This window comes from Brachyhypopomus gauderio, chromosome 3, assembly GCF_052324685.1.
Source record: "Brachyhypopomus gauderio isolate BG-103 chromosome 3, BGAUD_0.2, whole genome shotgun sequence".
NCBI lineage: Eukaryota > Metazoa > Chordata > Actinopteri > Gymnotiformes > Hypopomidae > Brachyhypopomus > Brachyhypopomus gauderio.
Window position 1 is genome coordinate 21229795 of NC_135213.1, and position 19893 is coordinate 21249687.

A 19893-nucleotide genomic window follows, 5' to 3' on the forward strand; every position below is an offset into this window, starting at 1 on the left:
TTTTGTTCAATAAAAATATGACACTGTAAAGTCATGTGTGTTCATTGGTGGACAAGACTTTTTTTTATTTATCATTTTGACTTAAATGAGCATAACAAATGAGCATGACAGGGGCAGTCATGGCCTGGCGGTTAGGGAACTGAACTTGTGACCGGAGGGTCGTGGGTTCGATTCCCAGACAGGCCATGACTGAGGTGTCCTTGAGCAAGGCACCTAACCCCAACTGCTCCCCGGGCGCCGGGCTAGGGCTGCCCACCGCTCTGGGCACGTGTGATCCACAGCCACCTAGTAATCACTAGTGTGTGTGTGTGTTCTGACTGCACAGATGGGTTAAAAGCGGAGGACAAATTTCGATTGGGGTGTAAAAATCACAATTGACAAAATATGGCACATTTCACATTCATAAGATCACATTTAAGCAAAAAATTTGATCAGGAATCCAGCTTATTTCCTACAGCTGTATACTGAATATGTTTGTGATTGTGCTTAGCTATTCTGCACACAGAGGTCTTTTGTGAAGCCTTATCAGCCGTTCATTTCCAAAAGTACAGTGTGTCCCTTCAAAACACGGATTGCTTTTCAGTCTTCCGCCTCGTGTAATCTCACGCACGTTTTGCAGTGTGATCTGCAGTGAGGGGAGACGGGCTCGCTCCTGTTCACTGCAGTAGCCGACCTGTTCCCTGCACTGAGTGCAGACCCACACGGAGGTCGACGTGCCTCGACACACTCGATGCGTGTGCAGTAGTGTGTGCCACTGCTGCCAACACTCTGAGGCTTCTCCTGCTCTGGTTTCATGCCTGTTTTCTTTACAGCCATGAAGTCTGGAGGGACCCAGCTGAAGCTCATCCTGACCTTCCAGAACTATGGCCAGGCACTCTTCAAACCTATGAAGTAAGTGCCTTGTAAACACCAGTCGGCGCGTATGTGGGCCTGCGGGTCTTTGAAGTGATCTGTAAATGCCAGTCATGCTGTACAGTATTTTTGCCCATAAGAAATGGATGCGAAAGCAGTGTTAGTCTAAGCATCGTGGCTCTTCTGGCGTGGAGATGTACTCCTTGGGTTAAACAAACGCTTCTCACTTTTGGCAGCCTAGCTCGGTCAGTTTATCCTCCGAATCTTTTCTGTCCCATAAAAATGGTGTCCCTATTGTTCTGGGAGATATGATTTTAGCCTTGTGGCTTTATTTATTTTGAATACATCTTTATAATACCCAGTCATATAATATAAAATGTGCTTGGATCTGGGCTGTTAATAGAGGATTTACGGTTGCCATCAGAGTGGATTACAGAATGAGGGGGGGTTGTTTTTAATCATAAATATAAGCTACAATGGGAGGGTCGGTGCTTGTAGATCTAACGGCCCCCTTTGTGCAATAATAGTACCCTCCATATAATTTTCAGAAGCTGTATGTGGCAGTAAATCATTTCTGTCCGATCGAGTGTTGTGCTGCTAGTCCTTCGGGCACGTACTTGCAGGCGGCACAGGTGGCCCTGGCTGGGGAGGCAGCCATTGTCGTCCTGTTCCCTCACGCCAGTGCTGCCCTGCTGTATTATGTAGGCCCAGCAGTGTGTCCTGCACGGCTCTGTTTGGTTCCGGCAGGCCCGGTAGTAACGAGCAACTGTCGGTGGTGTTAATGCACCGGCTCTTCCGCTTGAATGGACCAGCATAACAATAGCGGACGGTGAATGAATGTGTGAATGGATGCTTATGGAGCAGTGTGGTGCTGTGTACGTGGGCACTCAGCTCGCAGTTGCTGTTAAATACAGACGCACCCAGTGCACTCACCTTTCTTCCTGGATTCTGAAATGTTTTCAGCTGAGACCACTTTTAGGACAGTATTTGTGTGCTCTCCGAAGGGCTATGTGTCTGAAACGAACGTAATCAGTTTGAAGCAAAACAGATGTGAGGAAGAAGCTGCGGACCCTCATCCAAACAGGGTTGTTGATAATGAACTGGAATCATGCACAACTTCAGTGTGGATATACAGCAGGTTGCATATCCGCATGCTGTAGCTGGGACGTACAGTATCTCAGACAGAGTGGCTTCATGGACAGAGTGCTGGGTTTGTGCTTGTGGGGGTTTTTAGGACACATGAGAACAATGGGCCTTTAGTGAGCAGCTACGTGGAGAGTAGGGTTTTGCATGCACGCTGTTCCTGCTATAATTAGCACAAAGCAAACAACAGTCTCTCACTGCTTTATTTTAAGGTGAGTAATTTCAAACTTACCCTGTAAAACATCTCCAAATGCATTTGTTATTTTTTGCACACATGGTTCAAAAGTTCGAGATGTTATAATTTAACTCACAGGTCAGAAGTGTAACAGTAGTGGGAGATTCAGCTTGTTGTTGGACTCAGTATGGGCAAATGTGTCATTACCTTTTTTTTATAATGACCACTAAGATGACCAGACAGGGCCCATGTCATTTCTGAACATCCTGTTTCTTGGCTAATCGAATTCAGAATTCCAACAGCATGACCAGTGAATAACCTACAGTTTGAAGAAGAAACATTATGACCTCATGAGCCCTGTGTACCACATTTCTTCAACCCTTCCGGTACAGACATGCCTCATTGCAACATATGTAGTTTAGCGAATCAAGTTTCCAAAAGATGACTCATGCCCACAAGCCCATCTCTGCCAATGATAGTTCTTACTGACTGAGCTTGCTCTCAAGTGATTGCATAGTATGCTGAAACTCCCCGGAAAGAAATTATGCACTAGTGTTGTTGTGTGGACATGGTTCCTCCAGCAAATATTTTTAACAATGAGGGTATGAGTTCTGATATTTTAATAGCAAAACAGGCCTGCCTAAAAACTCTGATGCAAAAAACACTCCAAGATAGACATGCTTCTTTCGATAAACAATTGTACAGAGCTACAGTTGTGGAATTGTTCTCCTATGCCTGTGTTTGACATCTTCTTCCAGATGTCACATGACCAGCAAACGTCTTCAGTATTACTCACCGTTTGCAGAAATCACATCCTGCTCTGGCTTTGTCGAGCAATAATTGGTCAAAATTACACTTGATATTCGGTCATGGAGCCGTACGTAGCAGATTGCTCATGGATTGCTCGCCGCTGACTGTGGACAAGAAGCAGCCGGCGGATTCCGGCCTGTTATCTCTCTCCAGCGGGAACACCAATGATGTCGGCCCTTTGTGCTGCCGACTACAACGGCTCCGCCGCCTCTCGGAGGAGCCTGGCTGCTTCACCAGCGCTGACACGATTCATACATAATTAGCGCCTCGGCAGACACACAACAAGATTTTGGACAAACACACTGCCACTGATTACACCGTTTTGATGAGTTGGACCCAGTGTAGCACCACGTCTGCGACAGCCGAAGTAAATCTAATAAAAGACTTCTCCCGGAATAATGGGTTACACTCAGGTGTGTGCCGGCTCCACAAATGACAAGGCCTGCGGATTTGGTTATCTGTAAGCCTGTTGTATTTGGCGTGTAAACAAAGTCCAGGCTGTTTAATACAGGCTGTAATTTAAAACTGAATAAGAAGCTTTCGGCTCGGATGGAATCGAGCCGGCGCTGGCAGTTGGCTTTGCTGCGGGGTCTCGGAGCAGTGGCCATTTTGATGTAGCTCACTGGCCAGCAGCTGTTTCAGGCAGAGCTTTTGACAGAAAACACAATATTGTATGTGACATACTGCAATAAGCTAGAAGTATAAAAATACCTCCCAGCCAGCAATAAGACTTTCTTGCTGACTTCTCCCTGTACAGCACAGGTCGGACTTGGTGACCACAGTTGAAATGTGTCGGCGGCATGGATGTGTCTCACTGCTTGAATAGCCATGGAGCTTCGGGAGAAGAATGGAGAGCAAGAGTGGAATAAGAGGCTTTGTGCTGGGTTGCAGACTTGGAGACGTGTGGTTGGAGACGTGTTTGGAGCCGTGTTTGGAGACGTGTGTTTGGAGACATGCTTGGAGCCATGTTTGGAGACATGTGTTTGGCTAACATCCTTCATAATGAGTCAGGGTACGAAGGTCCGCTGAACGGCAGAGTTATGTGCATTCCAGAGGTTAATAATGTGCGCAGGGACCCCAGATTCCCTGTTTTACAAGATATGACCTCAAGGGCGAATCCAAGGAGTCCCTTAAGTCTCATATACTGCATGACCTGGTGTGATAAGTTCCATCTGCAATTTCTTTGTTTACTGCTTACCTCGTCTTCATTGAATTTAGAACTCTGGGAGACATTTGGGAGATTCCATGTCCTACAAATACAGCCAAACATACATGTAGCTTTACAAAGAAATGACAAAGACATGTGAACCCTGAAAGACAGAGGCTGATAAAATCCGACACAGAAGGCATGGCAGTGGAAAGAGATCCATATTAGAACTTGTAGTTACTGTCAAGACCGTTCCTTGGAGAATAATTAGCCCATAATCAGGAGCTAAAAATACTGTGTGCATAGTTGTTAAAATTTTTGATTGTCAGTCTTAATTATAACAGCACAGGCGTGAGCAACAAGAGTATTTTTTTCTTCTCCACAGTGGGACAAACTCTCTAATTGGCTCTTCATGTACCACAGTATTTGAAACACTGCACCCAACACGACTGATAATTGGTGAGCGACAGAAAATGCAGCACCATAACTCTGTCAGCCACTGTCAGCGGGGAAAGCCGCTAATGGCCCTGAACCAGGCTTTGGGAACATCTGGTGTGCAGCGCAGCTTTAACTGAGCACGCCGCTGTCCTTGCCGGTTCATACCAGCCTCTGGATGGCTGGCCGATTCGACTGCGGTAGCTGAGCAATTCTGAGCAAGAGGAGGATCACACCCCTCTGTGTTTCATTCCCCTCCCCGCCCCCTTGTGTCCGAGTTACCGAAAGGCTGTGCAATCAAAACAGGTGATGGATATGGTGTTTGTTTGTCTTTCTCTCTCTCTCTCTCTCTCTCTCCTTCTCTATCTCTCTCCCTCTCTCTCTGCCATTGCTTTACTCTCACCTTCACCTTCCCCCTGCCCTCTCTGAGGTTCGCAAGTTCACTACCGATATCTGTGTTGTGATCATTTGCTGCAGAGGAAGTACTCCAGGTTTTGTTTGTGCCCCGTTTTAACACCCATCTGCTGACCCCGCCCCTTTCCCAGGTTTACATAACTGACGATTAATGAAGATCTCTTTTGAGCAGAGGACTGAAAGGATAAAGGCACTAAAGACAGTAGCATATGTCCTTTCTGTCAATGTGAAGAGAGATTAACATGCGGTAGAGCTGTGTCCAAAACCCATGCTTGAATTTGCTGCTACACGTCCACCAGAACATGTGGGCTAAAAGCTACAGAGCGAAACAAGCTCGCAGCAAAAGTCATCGATTTGTTTGCTCGGGAAGGCCCAAGATGAGCAGAAGTGAGAAAACATGCGCTTGTTTGCTTTACAGCATATGCAAATATGAGCTTTGGAATCTAATTTGTGGTTAAAGGAGAGCTGAAGCTCGGTGCCTAATTTCAGATCATGCAAAATAATGTGCATGTATTATTTCAGGCACCACAAAAGCACTGCCAAACAGCTGCAGTACGGAGGAGGCATATAATGGGGGGGGGGGGGGGGGGGGGGGTTACACGATTCACTAAGTTCACACGTGGTGAGGTCTGCCATGTACACCTTTACAATGGCCTCAACCCAAAAATCTTTCATGGAAGAATTCAGCCTCAACATTTCCTTCTTTAATTCCCACCTCAGATCAACCAACTCATGTAAGGGGCTTTTTTACAGGGTCAGAAAACCACTCTGTGAGTTGGAGCATGTCTTCATTTCTCTTACTGAGTTGTTTTCTTGGAGCCGCGTGCAGCATTTACAGTGGCAGAAATGGCGAAGGTTTTGATCATGTCAGATAGTGTATTTCTGTTAACCACAGACATTATGTTTTGCACTGCAGACTAAGTAGTAAACACTCTAAGAGTGAAGGGAGCTATTCAAGTGGGATTACAGTGCTTCAAGTAACTACCACCTCAGGAAAGGAAGCGCAAAGACTGCTGGGTATTTGTACCCTTATGTTGGCATATTCAAACTGTAGGCAGTGTTAGGTAAAGATTTGCTGGTGTTACTTTTGACGGAATGACAAACCCAACCCAAATCACTTTCACTACCACAATCAGTCTAAGAGCTATTACAGCTATAGCGTTCAGATGGCCCTGGACTGGAAAATGGCCTTAAATGATCTGCAGTAAAATTATGGGAGCCGCAATTGTGAAAGACATCGTCAATGATCCTACTTCCCTTTCAAATCACCCCGTGCATGATTTCCCCTGCACAAGCATGCTTTATGCAGCCTCCGATACACGCGACTGCGCACGGGCCGAAGCCTGAGTTCCTCCTGAAAGTGTAGACGTTTCAGTCTGATAGAAAACAGCCCGTATGGGCAGAGTGGACCAAAAGCACCAGCATAAATCTTCTTGATCCCTGGGGACAGGAGGCCGAGGGCTGCACACACAGCGTGTGGCTGGACCCAGCAGCCCTGAGGTGGGCGTGTTCCGCAGCTTCTGGTGCCTCAGGACTACGGGATTTCAGCTGCTACTTTCAGCACTCTCTCTCTCTCTCTCTTGCTGCCCAGCCCCTTTCTTCCATAATCTAGTGAAAGATAAGCAAAGGCAAGCAGTGCATGCCAAACTCTTCAGGTTTTTTTTATGGAGCCTAGCAAACAGGCTTTTTTCCCCCCTGTTCTTTGTGTTTGCACTTGGAACATTATAAAAAGAGCTTATACACATAGCTGGGAAACGTGGACGCTTCAAACATCACTGGTGTCCAGGGTGTAGCTGATCTGTCCTTTATCTTCATTTGCAAACTTCTGTTTCTTTTCCAAGCAATAAAGCATCACAGACTGTTCTCAAGAATGTTTGACGATTTTGGTAGTGCCACTGTGCTCCGTGTCTCGTCCACTACTGCGTCCCGCTTGCCGTCCCGCAACGCGGCCACTGGTATTCACTGTGGGCAGAATGCGAGGGAGGGTTTCTCCCAGCATCTCAGATTAGCCCTAGGACCAAACCGAAATTTGGCTTCTCTGCACACAGGAGACACAGTAAAACACAGTAAGGCAGAGCTTTTATGGATATGGCCAGTTTACCATCTGCTGCCACCGCGGAGCTGAGGAACACGAGGAGCCTGTTCTGAGGCCAGTATCTGCCTGCTCTGATCCTGACTTTGACCAGTCCAGGAGAAGCTCCCAAACTAATCTCAGAATGGCATAAAAATGGCATCTTTCTCCAGCAGCACCATGCCTCTGCTCTTTTTCTCAAACAGGACACCTTTACTGCCCACCTGCTTGTTTAACAGATTTCATAACCCCAGACTCAGCTGAGTTTTTAGCCCCCACTTCAGCAAAGCATTTCAGCAGGTAATCTTTGAAGCAACATTCCCAGGTTATGGTGAATTATTTATATGAAAGCACAGTGTAATGCTCTGTATCACTGGAAATGTTGCAATTGGGATAAAAGATTTTCCTGTGTAGTGCCATTTTACGGACCATGAGAGAAAATGCTTGTTTTAGAGCATTATTTTGCATTACCTTAAATGATTTAAATGACTGGGGCACTGCTTTTCCAATTAAGGGGAAAAGGGGAAAATGAGAAAACGTCTTGGCTACAGGTCAGGTCTTGCCAGCAACAGCCACACTAGACCTAAGCAGTATAATTACTCTTAAGTGTTCCTGCAGTAAATCTGAATCCAGACATGAACGAATTTTGTGAACATCTTTAATTATGCACACAGAGGAGACCAAATAAGTACTGTAGGTCTGGGAGCTGCTTTATATAGAAATAAACTTTATATCTGGGAATTACTTGATTTAGGAGAATTGGTTGCAACTCGCAAGTAATGATATCTCAGTGTACATCAAGAGGCACCACCGAAGCACAAACCTCATGAAAGAGTCACTCGAAAAGCCTTTCTGTAAGTACAAAAGGCAATATATGAGCTAAATGATACATGTGTCTCTCATTAAATGAATGTGGAATTTAGCATTTTTCCAGTTTCCTGTACTACCTGTTTTACCTGTACTAAACATAAGAGTCTATGTAAATTTGGCAGCTGTGTGTGTGTGTTCACAGTGCCAGCATGTCTTGTATACACAGGCCGGTGTTGAATTGATCAGTTAACATAGGCAGGACCATAAGAGGCGATAGATGGGCACTTAAATCAGAGCCCCTCTGTGGCCGATGTGCGTGTCATCAGGGGTGTCCACAGTCGCTTCACAGGTCAGCCGGCGTTTAGGTGGTGCGGGCTGAAATCTGATCTTCGCTCTCCTGTTTTTTTTCCTCTCCCAAGTGCCCCGGGCCTGTCTGACGTTGGACAGAGGAGGCTCTGTGTTGCTGTTGCATTGTGCTGTCGGCCCTTTATCTGTAGGAAATCCATACGATTGTGGGGGTGGGATGTATTACCTTACGAGAGCAGCAGGGAATCGAAGGTCTTTAGGAGATGCATTGAACCACTATAGGAGAGGTGGAGGGTGTGTTCTGTACCGTGGGAATTCATGTGTGGTTGAACATACCAGAGCCATTACGAACAGAAGCATCGGACCACTGAACTACACCGTCAGCCAAGAGCGAGACACCATGCTGTTGAAAAGAAGGATTCTTATTAGGGAGCAATCCTGGCATGTTATGTTCAAAATGTATGAATGGTGATTACATTTTCTTTTTGAATTAATCCAATAATATATATTTGCTTGCCTTGAAGAGCAAAGATAATGCAAAGATAATAGAGCAGAAATAATGATGTTGCTGTTCATATATCACGCTGGAATGAGGGTATCAAGTCAGGCATGTCGAGAGCCGCGTTTTCTCATCAGAGGACCTCTGATCAGACTGCCTCTCGGCCCGGCACACCCACGTCTGAAGGAAGCGCCACTCTCTTCCTGAGCAGATGTTTCTTCCATCTTCTTGGCTGCACCCATTCCCAGGGGAGCTACGAAGCAGGAGCAGCTTCCAGCGGAGCCATGCATTACAGCACGCTGGCGGGGAGGAAACGCCTCCTTCTCACCGCAGCTCAGCAGCCCCGTGTGTTTGCATGTCCGCACCTGCCAGCGCTGTGTGCCAGATCGAGGTGACCTTTCAATCATCATGGAATTGCAGCAGGTGGAGTTTGGTGCTCAGAGACCATTGCTGTGTATCAGTGCTATTGTATTTCTGTCGAGGTCCGAAGGGTAAGCAGTGTTTGTGTCATTTATCAGTATGAAATACTTGCAGATTTTGCTACAATATCCGTCTCCTTTTCCTGCATCGTGGAACTGGGAACACACTCCATGCACAGCTCGTCAGTGGGCGTCCCTCTCCTCGGAGCCGTGACCTGTTGGAAGTCACTGTGGTGGATAGTTGTCGACCGCCACAGCCTGCACCAATCCTGTGCGAGCACTGATCCCTCCACCCTGCCCCACCCCCAGACCATTCCCGATGCCAAATGTGCCACTTCACTGCCACCCTCCGTCCGCCTGCTCCTGTTCACTCGATTCCTGACCAGAAGAATAACGTCAATCCTCTTCCTGCTAACCCCACCCACCCCACACACACACACACCCACCACCGCCGCCCCCTACCGTGAACCCAGGCTTTGGATCCTGTCCATTAAGTCTCACCAAGCTGCTCTGTAATATGAAGGAATGGCGTGCCCCCCGGCACCCTGACATTCTGACTGTGTCATCATTAACCTGCGTGGCTATAATAGGCTGCCCGCATGCCTGGCCCAGGTCGGCAGCTGTGTTTGCTGCTTGGCTGCGGACGGCACTGGAATGGCACAAATTATGCTTTTTTTATTAGACGGCGGGCTTATCCTATTATGATAGAGGCCAAGGCAGACTCGGGATAAGTGAAAAAAGCACTTTGAATGCCAAATAGAGCTAATCCCTGTCCTCACAAAAGCTAGCAAACACTTTTCCCAAACATTTTCACATCGTTCCAATAATATTCCCAGGGTACTCTCTGGATTCTTCCTAATGCTGATATACAGGAAAATTGGATATTTCCCATCCTTATACCATTAGTCTGTTAGGCAAGTGTAGGCTGGGGTTTATACAGAACACCAGGTGACAATTCGACTGCAGGCATTCAGTTAAAGTTGTAGCTCTTGGCATGCACACACACACACACGCACACGCACACACGTGCACATGCACTTGCGTGTGCGCGCGCGCACACACACACACACACACAGCCTGAGGGATGGGATGCCAGATATTCCTGGCAGTGCTCCTTACAAGGTCTGTCCTTCTCACAGGAGGGGGAACATAGAAATTGAGGATATAATTATGTAAAGCTTACTCTCGAGTTGTTCAGTTTCGTCCTCACAGCCCTATGCCTTCTCCCTGCATTACTCTAATTTCAGTAGATGAAGCTAGCTTAATGCTAAACCTTGGGATTCACCTCAGAAAAAACATCAAAAACAAAAGCCTGTCTCTCGGGTAGTTCCCCTGCTGCTACATAAAGACGTATGAGCTTTGTTTCAACATTAGCTGAGATTTCAGAAGGCATCAGCTGTTCATGTGCACATTTCTCTTCCCCTAAGAGCTGCTGCCTCCTGGTCTTTGTGTTTTACTGTAGCTTAGCTACAGCATTAGCATTAGCTTTCTGGGTAGTTCTGCTTCTTCTCATCCCCTGCTGCTAGATAAATGCTGTTTTGCTCTCTGAGGGGAAGTGGAGGCTGAGGAGAGACTATTAAGGTAGACTACGTGCACTGAGTGCAGAATTCAAAATGGAAGATTCAGCCCTGCTAATTAGCAGTAATTGCTGTATAGGCAAAGCAATTTGCTTGTTTTTGCTTTACCACTGTAAATCGTGCCTCTTTACAAGGCACTGCTCTTAACGTGTCCTCAGAACTACACGGTCTGAATGAGAAATGGTTCATATTTTTGTAATATACAAACTGCATCAGAACACAAATAGCACAGCACTTTGACGGGCCTGTAAAATGGAGAAAACTAAGAGGAATTGTACACACTTTATTCTTAAAAACCACTCACATATAGGATATAGGTCGACTTTGTGTTGTGGGAAGTCCTGGAGCTAGCGTTATGCTTGTTCTGCCAAAGGTTGGCGGAGCTTCACACGCTACCTTTCGGGCCTGATTGGAAATGGATCCGGTGAAGGCTGATACTATTTATAAAACAATTGACATCTATTTCTAAAGCAATTGAGAAAGGACGCACGAAGAGCAGAAAGGCCTTGTTTGACAGCTGATCAATGAGCCATACCCATCGGTCCCTGGGCCCTGGTCTAATTGACAACGACAGCAGTTTTCTTTGTGCTGCGGCAAAGAGGTTGAGATGAAGTGGTCAAATCAAATTATGCAGAAGTGTGCGCGTCTAAGCTTGAGCCCAAATGCAGCATGTGCCAAATGTGATATTACTCAGAGCAGGAAGCCAGATCCTTTGAAGCATGCGGGGTGCACTGTTCTATTGTAGCAGCTCCCTCTCAGGTTTTGTGTGCATTCTTCAGTTAGAGGCTTGACTGGTATTGGGTTAATGATCCTTGATGTTCATAGACTGGATGAAGTCACGGTTTTCCAGGATAGAGTCTGTTCATTAGCACCTTGCTCTTTTGACATGTTCCTTGACTACTATGTTTACAGTCTATTTCAGGTCCTAATCTTTCCTGACACTAAAAAGGGTTCTTGTTTTGCACTGATAGAGAAAATCAGTAAAGCTCAAGGTCAAGTATCGACTGTCCTAAACAGTTAAAGTGAATGATCTCATCACCTCACACACTCATCAGCTCTCTCCTCACAGCAATGTCCCTCTTACACACATGTGGGATCAGGTCAACATTCAAACACAAAGAACCCGCTCTGTCCAAAGAGCTCTCTGTCCTGTTATGGTAATTCATATTTTTAATATAAAGAAAAAAAGCCAAATATGAAATGACGAATTAATGCTCCCATACTAATTCTTAAAAAGGGCAAGATGTACATCCATATCATATTTGATTAAATTATATATTCTTTCCTTTTGTTGAGAGGAAATATGGTCAAGAATATTGCATTGTGTCTAGAAGGTGCCATTTCTTACACAATTAACACTCCATTGTCAGGAATTTAAAGGCAGTAGATGATGTATGTTCCATACGAGGCTATTAAAACATTTACAACAAACTGTTGTGCATGAAGGGTATAATTTTGGTATGGGTGTGGAATTTGAGGTTCCAGTGATGAAAAATTAGAACTGCCACCCAAAACTGGCTTTGAGGTTGAGAGCAACACGGCCCACATGGGAGGGGCCACAGGCAGCACCCTTGGCAGACTCTCAGGCTGGACGAAGAAGGTCTGCTCCAGTGTCCTGCCAGACAGGCACAGCCTCCATGGCAGTTATCTTAAGATCCTGCCAAGTGATTTTAGGCTCTGTTTTAAATTCTTAATAAGTGCATTTTTCAGCCAGATTTTTCTTATTGAAGTAGTTTTAATTAAGTGGAAAGGCTTAATTTGTGACAAAGGAAATAAAGATAAATGATTACAAGTTTCCAAGACAGAAGCAGTTTTCTTAACAATTAAGAGGTTTGGTGATTACCACTACTCGACCCAATGACTTGACCCAATGAAACCCAGTGGTCCAGTGAGCCCCAGTGCTCCAGTGAAAGTAACCCAACATCGGATGGTCACCACTCATGTACATGAGATGAGCTGAGACCGAATGAGCAGAGCACTAGTAATTCTGTCAGAGATTATGAATGAACTATGGATTCCTCTTCATGGTGTGTTGATCTGGATGGCATGTTTACAGGGTGCCATTACTGGAGCAGGGGTACAATGATGGGTTAATGCAGCAGGATGTTTTAGTCAGTCTGTCCTTCAGCCTTTCTTTTTTGAAGGAGGGAATCTGGACCTTCTGAGTATGGCAGGGTTACTGAGCTGTCAGACTTCTGTCATCTTGAGAGGGCCTCTTTAACACTGACGCCGACTTCCTGTGATAGTGAGGAGAAATCGACCACTACCTTTCTCACCCGATGCTTGTCACGGAAGCACACGTTCAGTTAACTGGATATTTTACCATGCGCCCAGACTGTCTAGAGCTCAGCAAAAGCCATAGACTGCAGAAGAGTAGGTCTGTTACTTAAGGAATCTCGGAACACACGACCTCTTTTAGCCCACCCCTATATTCTCGTGTTCACACCAAGCCTTTCCTCCCACATGTGCTGATTTAAGGGAAACAGCTGGCGTCCTGTATCTAGGCCTCGCGCCCTGCAGCCTGTTGTGGGTGATAGAGGGTTCCACATACTACTGCCCAAACACCACCTTTTAAACAAGCACAGAGTGCCTTTATTCACAGGTGAAGTATCCACCAGCTCAGGGCATACAAAACCCAGCCAGAGCCAGGACATAGATGCTGTAAAAAAAAAAATGTGTTGTGAGTGACTGGCAGATGTGAGAGAAAAACGCACAAGTTACTCTGGAATTTTTACAGCATGGCCGAAGCTCCATCCTCATGGGCTCCCATAAAGCAAAAGCCCAAGGCCACCGCGTCAGTCCCCTCCACTCCCTTCAATAAACAGCTCTGCCAGCCCTGTCAGACGCGGCACTAAATAGCCGTCGTTCCTGACTGAGTCGAATGTGGATGGGGGAGGGGTCCCAGGTCTGGCCACTGAGAGTGCAGCATGTGCTTTAAAGTTGAATCAGAGAAAGCGTTAACAGCGCTCTACCTGACCGGCCAGCTGTGATGCTCCGCCCATCCCTGCGTGTGGTGCGTAGTCGTGCATGCGCACCTGCACCGTTTTAAGCTGCTGCCTCGTGCCAACTTTCCCTCGCTACGCCGTTAACAGCTCCTGGTGTCACGGAAGGGCGCGTGTGGTGCTGACGGAGCGCTGTGGTGGAGGCAGGGTGCCATGAGGTCAGTAACCCGAGCTGCCCGCTGGCGTGACGTGTTATCTGTTATTGCCACGGCCATGAAAGCGGCTTTCTCCTCCCACAGGTGCCTCTGTGACAAGAAGCTCCACGTTAACAGCGAAGGTCACTCCTGCACACGCCAGCGCGTTCGAAACAACCCCCCCCCCCCACACACACACATTGACTAATCATGTAGAAGTCGAAAAAAAGCCCCCGAGCTGCCCAGGACAGTGTCCATGGTATGAGAGATGTCAAAGGTCAGCATTGCAGCCATGCTGGCAGCCAAAGCACTACTCGCTCGCTCGGGTGAGAGAGCCATTAACCAGACCGCGATAGCAAGCTCTCAGAACCCATTGAAGCAGCATGCGTGTGAGTGTGTTGTTCGTGCCATTATCAGTGACTAATGGTATTTACCCAGCAAAGGGCTGCGGTGGGATTCAGGTCCAGTGTTCTGCTGTGGCCATTTCTGCACTTCCTGATTCATCAGTGAGGTTGTTTCTCTTTGCAGATTTTTATGCCATTTTATCTTGTACCGCCTCGCCGTTCATACCCCCCCCCCCCCCCCCCCCCCCCCCCCCCCCCACCGGTGCAACTTGTCCATCTGCTTTTCCTTTTGTGCTTGCAAAGCAAGCAGACGACCCACTTTTATTTACTGCCGTGGCCCACCGTGTCTTCCCCTGGTGTGTGTTTGTGCCAATATCCCGTCTGCCAGGCAGGAGTAAACAGTGTGCTGACCCGTGAGTGCGGGGTCAAGACAGGCGCTGACTCAGTGTATTCTGATCGCTCCAGAGATCCTGGACTCAGCAGAGTAGGCCCACATCGCCACGGCCGCGTCTGTGCCATGCCTCAAGCTGGGTGACGGCTCACGTGCCAACGCCTCAGTCAGCACAGGCGAACAAGAGACTGCTGATTTGTCCCTCGGAACAGGCTGTGTCCCCTGTGATCTGTCCCTCGGAACAGGCTGTGTCCATGTGATCTGTCCCTCGGAACAGGCTGTGTCCATGTGATCTGTCCCTCTGAACAGGCTGTGTCCATGTGATCTGTCCCTCTGAACAGGCTGTGTCCCCTGTGATCTGTCCCTCTGAACAGGCTGTGTCCCCTGTGATCTGTCCCTCTGAACAGGCTGTGTCCCCTGTGATCTGTCCCTCTGAACAGGCTGTGTCCATGTGATCTGTCCCTCTGAACAGGCTGTGTCCATGTGATCTGTCCCTCGGAACAGGCTGTGTCCATGTGATCTGTCCCTCTGAACAGGCTGTGTCCATGTGATCTGTCCCTCGGAACAGGCTGTGTCCATGTGATCTGTCCCTCTGAACAGGCTGTGTCCATGTGATCTGTCCCTCGGAACAGGCTGTGTCCATGTGATCTGTCCCTCTGAACAGCCTGTGTCCCTGTGATCTGCTTGCTAGAACTAGACTGGAAAGCAGTATTTGGATATCTCTCTCTCTTCTGCCCTCCTCTTACTTCCTCCATTTCTGCCTCTCTTTCTCTTTCCCTCTGTTGGTTTCTCTCTACCTCCTCTAACTTCTCTTTTTGATCTCTTTTTGTGTGTAACTATATACTGATAGCACCACTTCTCTCAAACACACACGCACACCCATTTCTTATTCTCAAAACATTTTATCTTCACCGAGTGCGCCATCGGCCATTGTTGCGAACGCTTGGAGTGGTTCCCTGATCTGTGCGGAGTGCTGGGAGCTCCTGTGTGAAGCTGGGCTGATGCGTGGGGCTGATGGGGATCTCGTGACGGGCCGGGCCGGGCCGTATCTTCTTTCCTTTGTTATCATTTCCTTGTCCACCAGTGCAGTGGAGGGTTGGTTCCCCCAGGCCTGTGCAGGCCTTCATGGGAATATATGAGATTGTCCAACTTCTGCTTAACAAGGCTGCTTGAGGAGGTAGTGCAGGATGGAGGGGTGGGGGGGGCTCTCAGTCTGCGCAGTGTTCCCTGTGAGGGTTGCCATGCCGCCCTCTCCTGATAGGACCACATGCATCGCGAGGCTGACGCTTGACACTGGAACGATGCTTTTGCAAACGTGCTTTTCACATCGGGCTTTTCACTGTAGCGGGGGGCCCGTTGAGAAAGACAGGCGGGGAGGCGGGACTCCGCACAAGCCTCGTTTGGGCGGCTTTTGCTGTTTCTGCTTAGTCATTCGCACATCATCATCATCAACGTATCAGCTGCCCTCTCAATGCATGTTTTGACATTCAGGAAGTATGATTTAATAATACGATAACATTGCTCCTAATATCTTCTTACTAACAGAGCATGAGAATCCCTTTGAGGGGCACAGGGTGCAAATATGCTGTGTACGTTTTAAAGGATCTGGGGTACAGTTTAAATTTCAGTACCATTCCACATGGTTATTTCATTATGTACATCACTAACAGGCATATCATGGTATATTAGCTCATATATTAAATAAGAATGAATTTTTGTATCTTGCAAACAGGATGCTGTTTTTCCTTTCTCAAACTGAATTTGTGGTAGATTACAGAATGGTAACATTGTCAGCATTTTTGTTACAAACCTAATATATAACTCATGTAGCCATTAAGATCATTTCTGGCATTAACTAAGAATTTTCAAATCACTGTATGCCTTTTTGATTTAAAATTTGAATTTAGGGGAAAATAACTCCAGCATATAACTGCTGCTATTTTAAAAAATTCCAGTTTTCTGGCACAGTGTCATGCAGAGGATAACCCTGCCAGTTCAATGTCAAACAAGAATCCAGTCGGTGCACTGCGCAAATTCGCTCCATGTGGAAGTGGGCCCTCTTCTCCAGGAAGAAAACCACAGGCGGCTTCGACCGCCCTCACGCCTGAGCGAGAGGAGCGCTGGCCAGACGGGGGGAGTGGAAGAATGTGGAGCTGGATGGCCTCGCTGGCACTCCCCTGCTGGGCTTGTTTAACGGCCGGCGCATGTGTCGGCCTCGCAGCTGTGGCTGGAACGATCACCTCGAGGACGGGCTCGAGAAATCCCACCCCTGCCAAGACCCAGATTAGTGTTTCCACTGTGGGGCATGGGGCTGGCCCTGGGCTGAGGGGATGAGGGGAGACTGGCGCAGGGGTGGCGCGTGTCTGGTGCCCGTCTGGCACAGTTCTGGCGTGTGACTGGTGTGGGTCGGTGGGGCTCTGGTGAGGGGATGTAGGGAGATCGATGCGGGTCTGGTGCGGCATTCACGCAGGACCGAGGCTGACGTGGGCCCCAACTCGGCTGCCTCGGTGAGCTCAGCGGCGCGGAGGCGGAACGGCAAAGTGGAATCAGTCCACTTCTGTCCGTAGAGGAGCTCAGACATCTCCAGGAACATCTGGACGAGGAAAGGTGAGCCGAATAAAGAAAGTACGCCAGCTCCAGGGCCTTCGGACACCAACGTCCATGGAGAGGTGGAAATCTGGACCGGGTCTGGAATGAGCTCTGCTGGACACAGTTCAGCAGGAGCATATGAACTCATGATGTGTGGTAAAAATAGCCTCTTATGCTTTGGGAGGCACTCGCCATCGCGCAACTCACAAAGGTTCTCACTGCCTCCTGCATGCCTGCTTGTCCTGTCGGTTTCACTGTCCTCTACTGACCTACATGTATTGATTTTACACTAAGATTGATAATGTGGGGTCTATGAAAGGCTCTGACTGTCCCAAAGATGCCAAGCATTTCTTGTTCATTCCTTTTCTTGACAAATGGTAAGACTTCACCATAGACTCCAATGAAGCTGCGCTGGTTGTTGCACTATTTCTCATGTGTTATGCTTTACAAACGGGCCACTCATCTGTGACTCAGTGTGGGGTTGAGGCTGCTGTGTGCAGGGGAGACATTTTCAGGGTGGATCTTAGAACTCGAGACAGAGGTACAGGATTGATTTGTCTGTGATGTGATGCATGTGAGGGGTGGGGTAGGTGAGGGGTAGGAGGTGGGGGTCCTAGTGGGGTGGAAGGGTAGGTTGTTCCTGGTGGATGTTGTTCCTGGCACTAATGGCAGATGGACGCTTGCTTTGCAGGCAGACGCGGGAGCAGGAGACGCCGCCAGACTTCTTCTACTTCTCCGATTTCGAGAGGCACAATGCAGAGATCGCTGCCTATCACCTGGACAGGTAAATGCTCCTCGCATGGCTCCATTTATGTCAGCCACTGAGGTGAAGAAAAATGAGTGTGTTTGTGTGTGCTGGTATCTATTTGGCCAGGGTTTTTGAGTGTGCATGGTGAGCTCTAACACGTGTAAACACAAGTGTAATCATGTGGGTGTATTGAGAATGTGAAGGTGTATCTGGGATAGTAATCTGACAGAAGCCCTCAGTGTAATTGTAATAAAACTGCAAACCCACAGAGGCCATGGTGACTCATCCGGATATAAACGCAGACTCCTGTTTGTATCACCCACCAAGTGGGTTGACACTGTTTATGGTCTGGTGGCTATATACATACAGTCACACACAGCTTTCAGTTCCTGTGTGACAGTTTCAGTGTTATTTGTGCTGTAGTAATTGGTCATTTATTTGAGAGTAGGATTTTCACAATTAGCCAACCTCACATAGAGTCATGGAGACAGGTGGCTTATTTCCAGTCTTGTCTCTCCTCAACTCACATTTATATTCTAGTAAACGGGCGAGAAACACAGTGAGAAATAGAGCCGACGTATCCAGCATGGCCTCCGCCGCGCTCCGGCGGTGTTGGTGTGGGTGTGAGTGTGTGTGTGCGCTCTCTGAGACGGGGCCATGCCCACGCCGGCCCGCCTCACCTCCCTCCGCACGTCTGGGCACACTCTCCCCTCGGGGCACACAGGCATGCGTGTGGGAGGCAGGAGGAAACCGAGCACATGAAAAAGAAAAAACAACGCCGCCCATCTTCTAAATATACTCTCGTCTGGGTTGGCCCAGAAGTGTCGGCTTTTTCTTTTGGGATGCGGCTCGGGCGGGCAGCATTAAGCCCCACCGCACCGGGGAAAGCGCCGGGTTAACTCTCCAATTTTAAGGGGTGAGGAGACAGAGGGAGGTAGGATGAGAGAGCACCCCCTAGTGGCCGTTATGTAGGCAACATTGTCAGCTGTGCTCGTGCCACCCGCAGAGTGGGAAGACAGATCCTGTCCGAGTGTGGACACCTCCTGCTTCCTCTGTTGATGGGACCCAGCAATTAGCAGCTTCCTGCCTGCTCAGCCGGCCCTGTTAGATGCGCTCGCAGGATGAGTTTTGTTTAAAGATGCTGCATCAGCAGAAAGCTTCTGGGAGGGAGCATGTGCATGAAACAAGCACAGGGAATGCCTGTAACAGCAGGATTAGCTGGAGACTCTCTGCTGACAGACTGTATCCCGCACCTGTATCCCAGGGAGAAGTTCTGTAAAGCTAGGCTATGTGCCACTGAGCCTGTTTTAAACCTCTACAAAATATGCTTATTTCTTAGGAGGAAGCGTTCAATTTATTTTGTTAAGAAGGTTCCAACGTCTCCACTGGTTTGGGCCTTTCTTAAACACTCAGGAGATTATACAGTATGGTTAGCGCTCCCTCTACTGGCAAAATCAAGCAACAATGCCCCTTATTTTTGTGCTGTAATATTTTGGTGATTTCAGATCCAGTATCGGAGCTTAACCTGCAATACAACATTAAGGAGGGGTTTTAGTAATTATCTGTGGCCAGTCAGCGATCTTCCTTCATTTCGCATTTCTGCACGTAATATTCTGCAGTCATTAAACAAAAATGTTTCTATGTAAAGGCAGTGACCTTGACATGCTTCTGTTTACTTGTTAAGAACCATTCATTCCTAAACAGGTACCACCGCGCTTCGAGCTATGGATGGTATTCTGCTTTGTACATCAGGAGGACTTTAATGTAAGCAATTTTCCCCCATGATTGTTTTGTACAGTAAAGTCTCTCATGTGTAACAGGATCCTGGACTTCCGCCGAGTCCCCCCAGTGGCTGGTAGGCTGGTGAATATGACCAAAGAGATCAGAGACGTGACCCGAGACAAGAAGCTCTGGAAAACCTTCTTCATCTCTCCGGGTACTTCACCTCACCTCTGTTCCCCTCCAGGCCGTAGGGGAATCTCTCCTCGCACGCCTCCTCCTCGCACGCCTCCTCCTCGCACGCCTCC

The 19893-nt window shown here is 47.9% G+C and overlaps 1 protein-coding gene and 1 long non-coding RNA gene across 2 annotated transcripts in view; one reads left to right on the forward strand and one right to left on the reverse strand.

The window, feature by feature from the left end:
- fam20cb (FAM20C golgi associated secretory pathway kinase b) overlaps nt 1-19893 on the forward strand; it is a 28753-nt gene that overhangs the window by 3761 nt on the left and 5099 nt on the right. Inside the window, exons 3-5 of the mRNA XM_077000275.1 lie at nt 813-891; nt 17810-17902; nt 19687-19802. Coding sequence (XP_076856390.1) covers nt 813-891; nt 17810-17902; nt 19687-19802 — 288 coding nt within the window. The remainder of the gene's footprint in view (nt 1-812; nt 892-17809; nt 17903-19686; nt 19803-19893) is intronic.
- LOC143510666 (uncharacterized) lies at nt 7729-14352 on the reverse strand. Its single transcript, XR_013130050.1, has 3 exons — nt 14229-14352; nt 8681-9296; nt 7729-8566 (listed from the first exon to the last, which is right to left on the reverse strand). It is a non-coding gene; the product is annotated as an uncharacterized LOC143510666 (long non-coding RNA).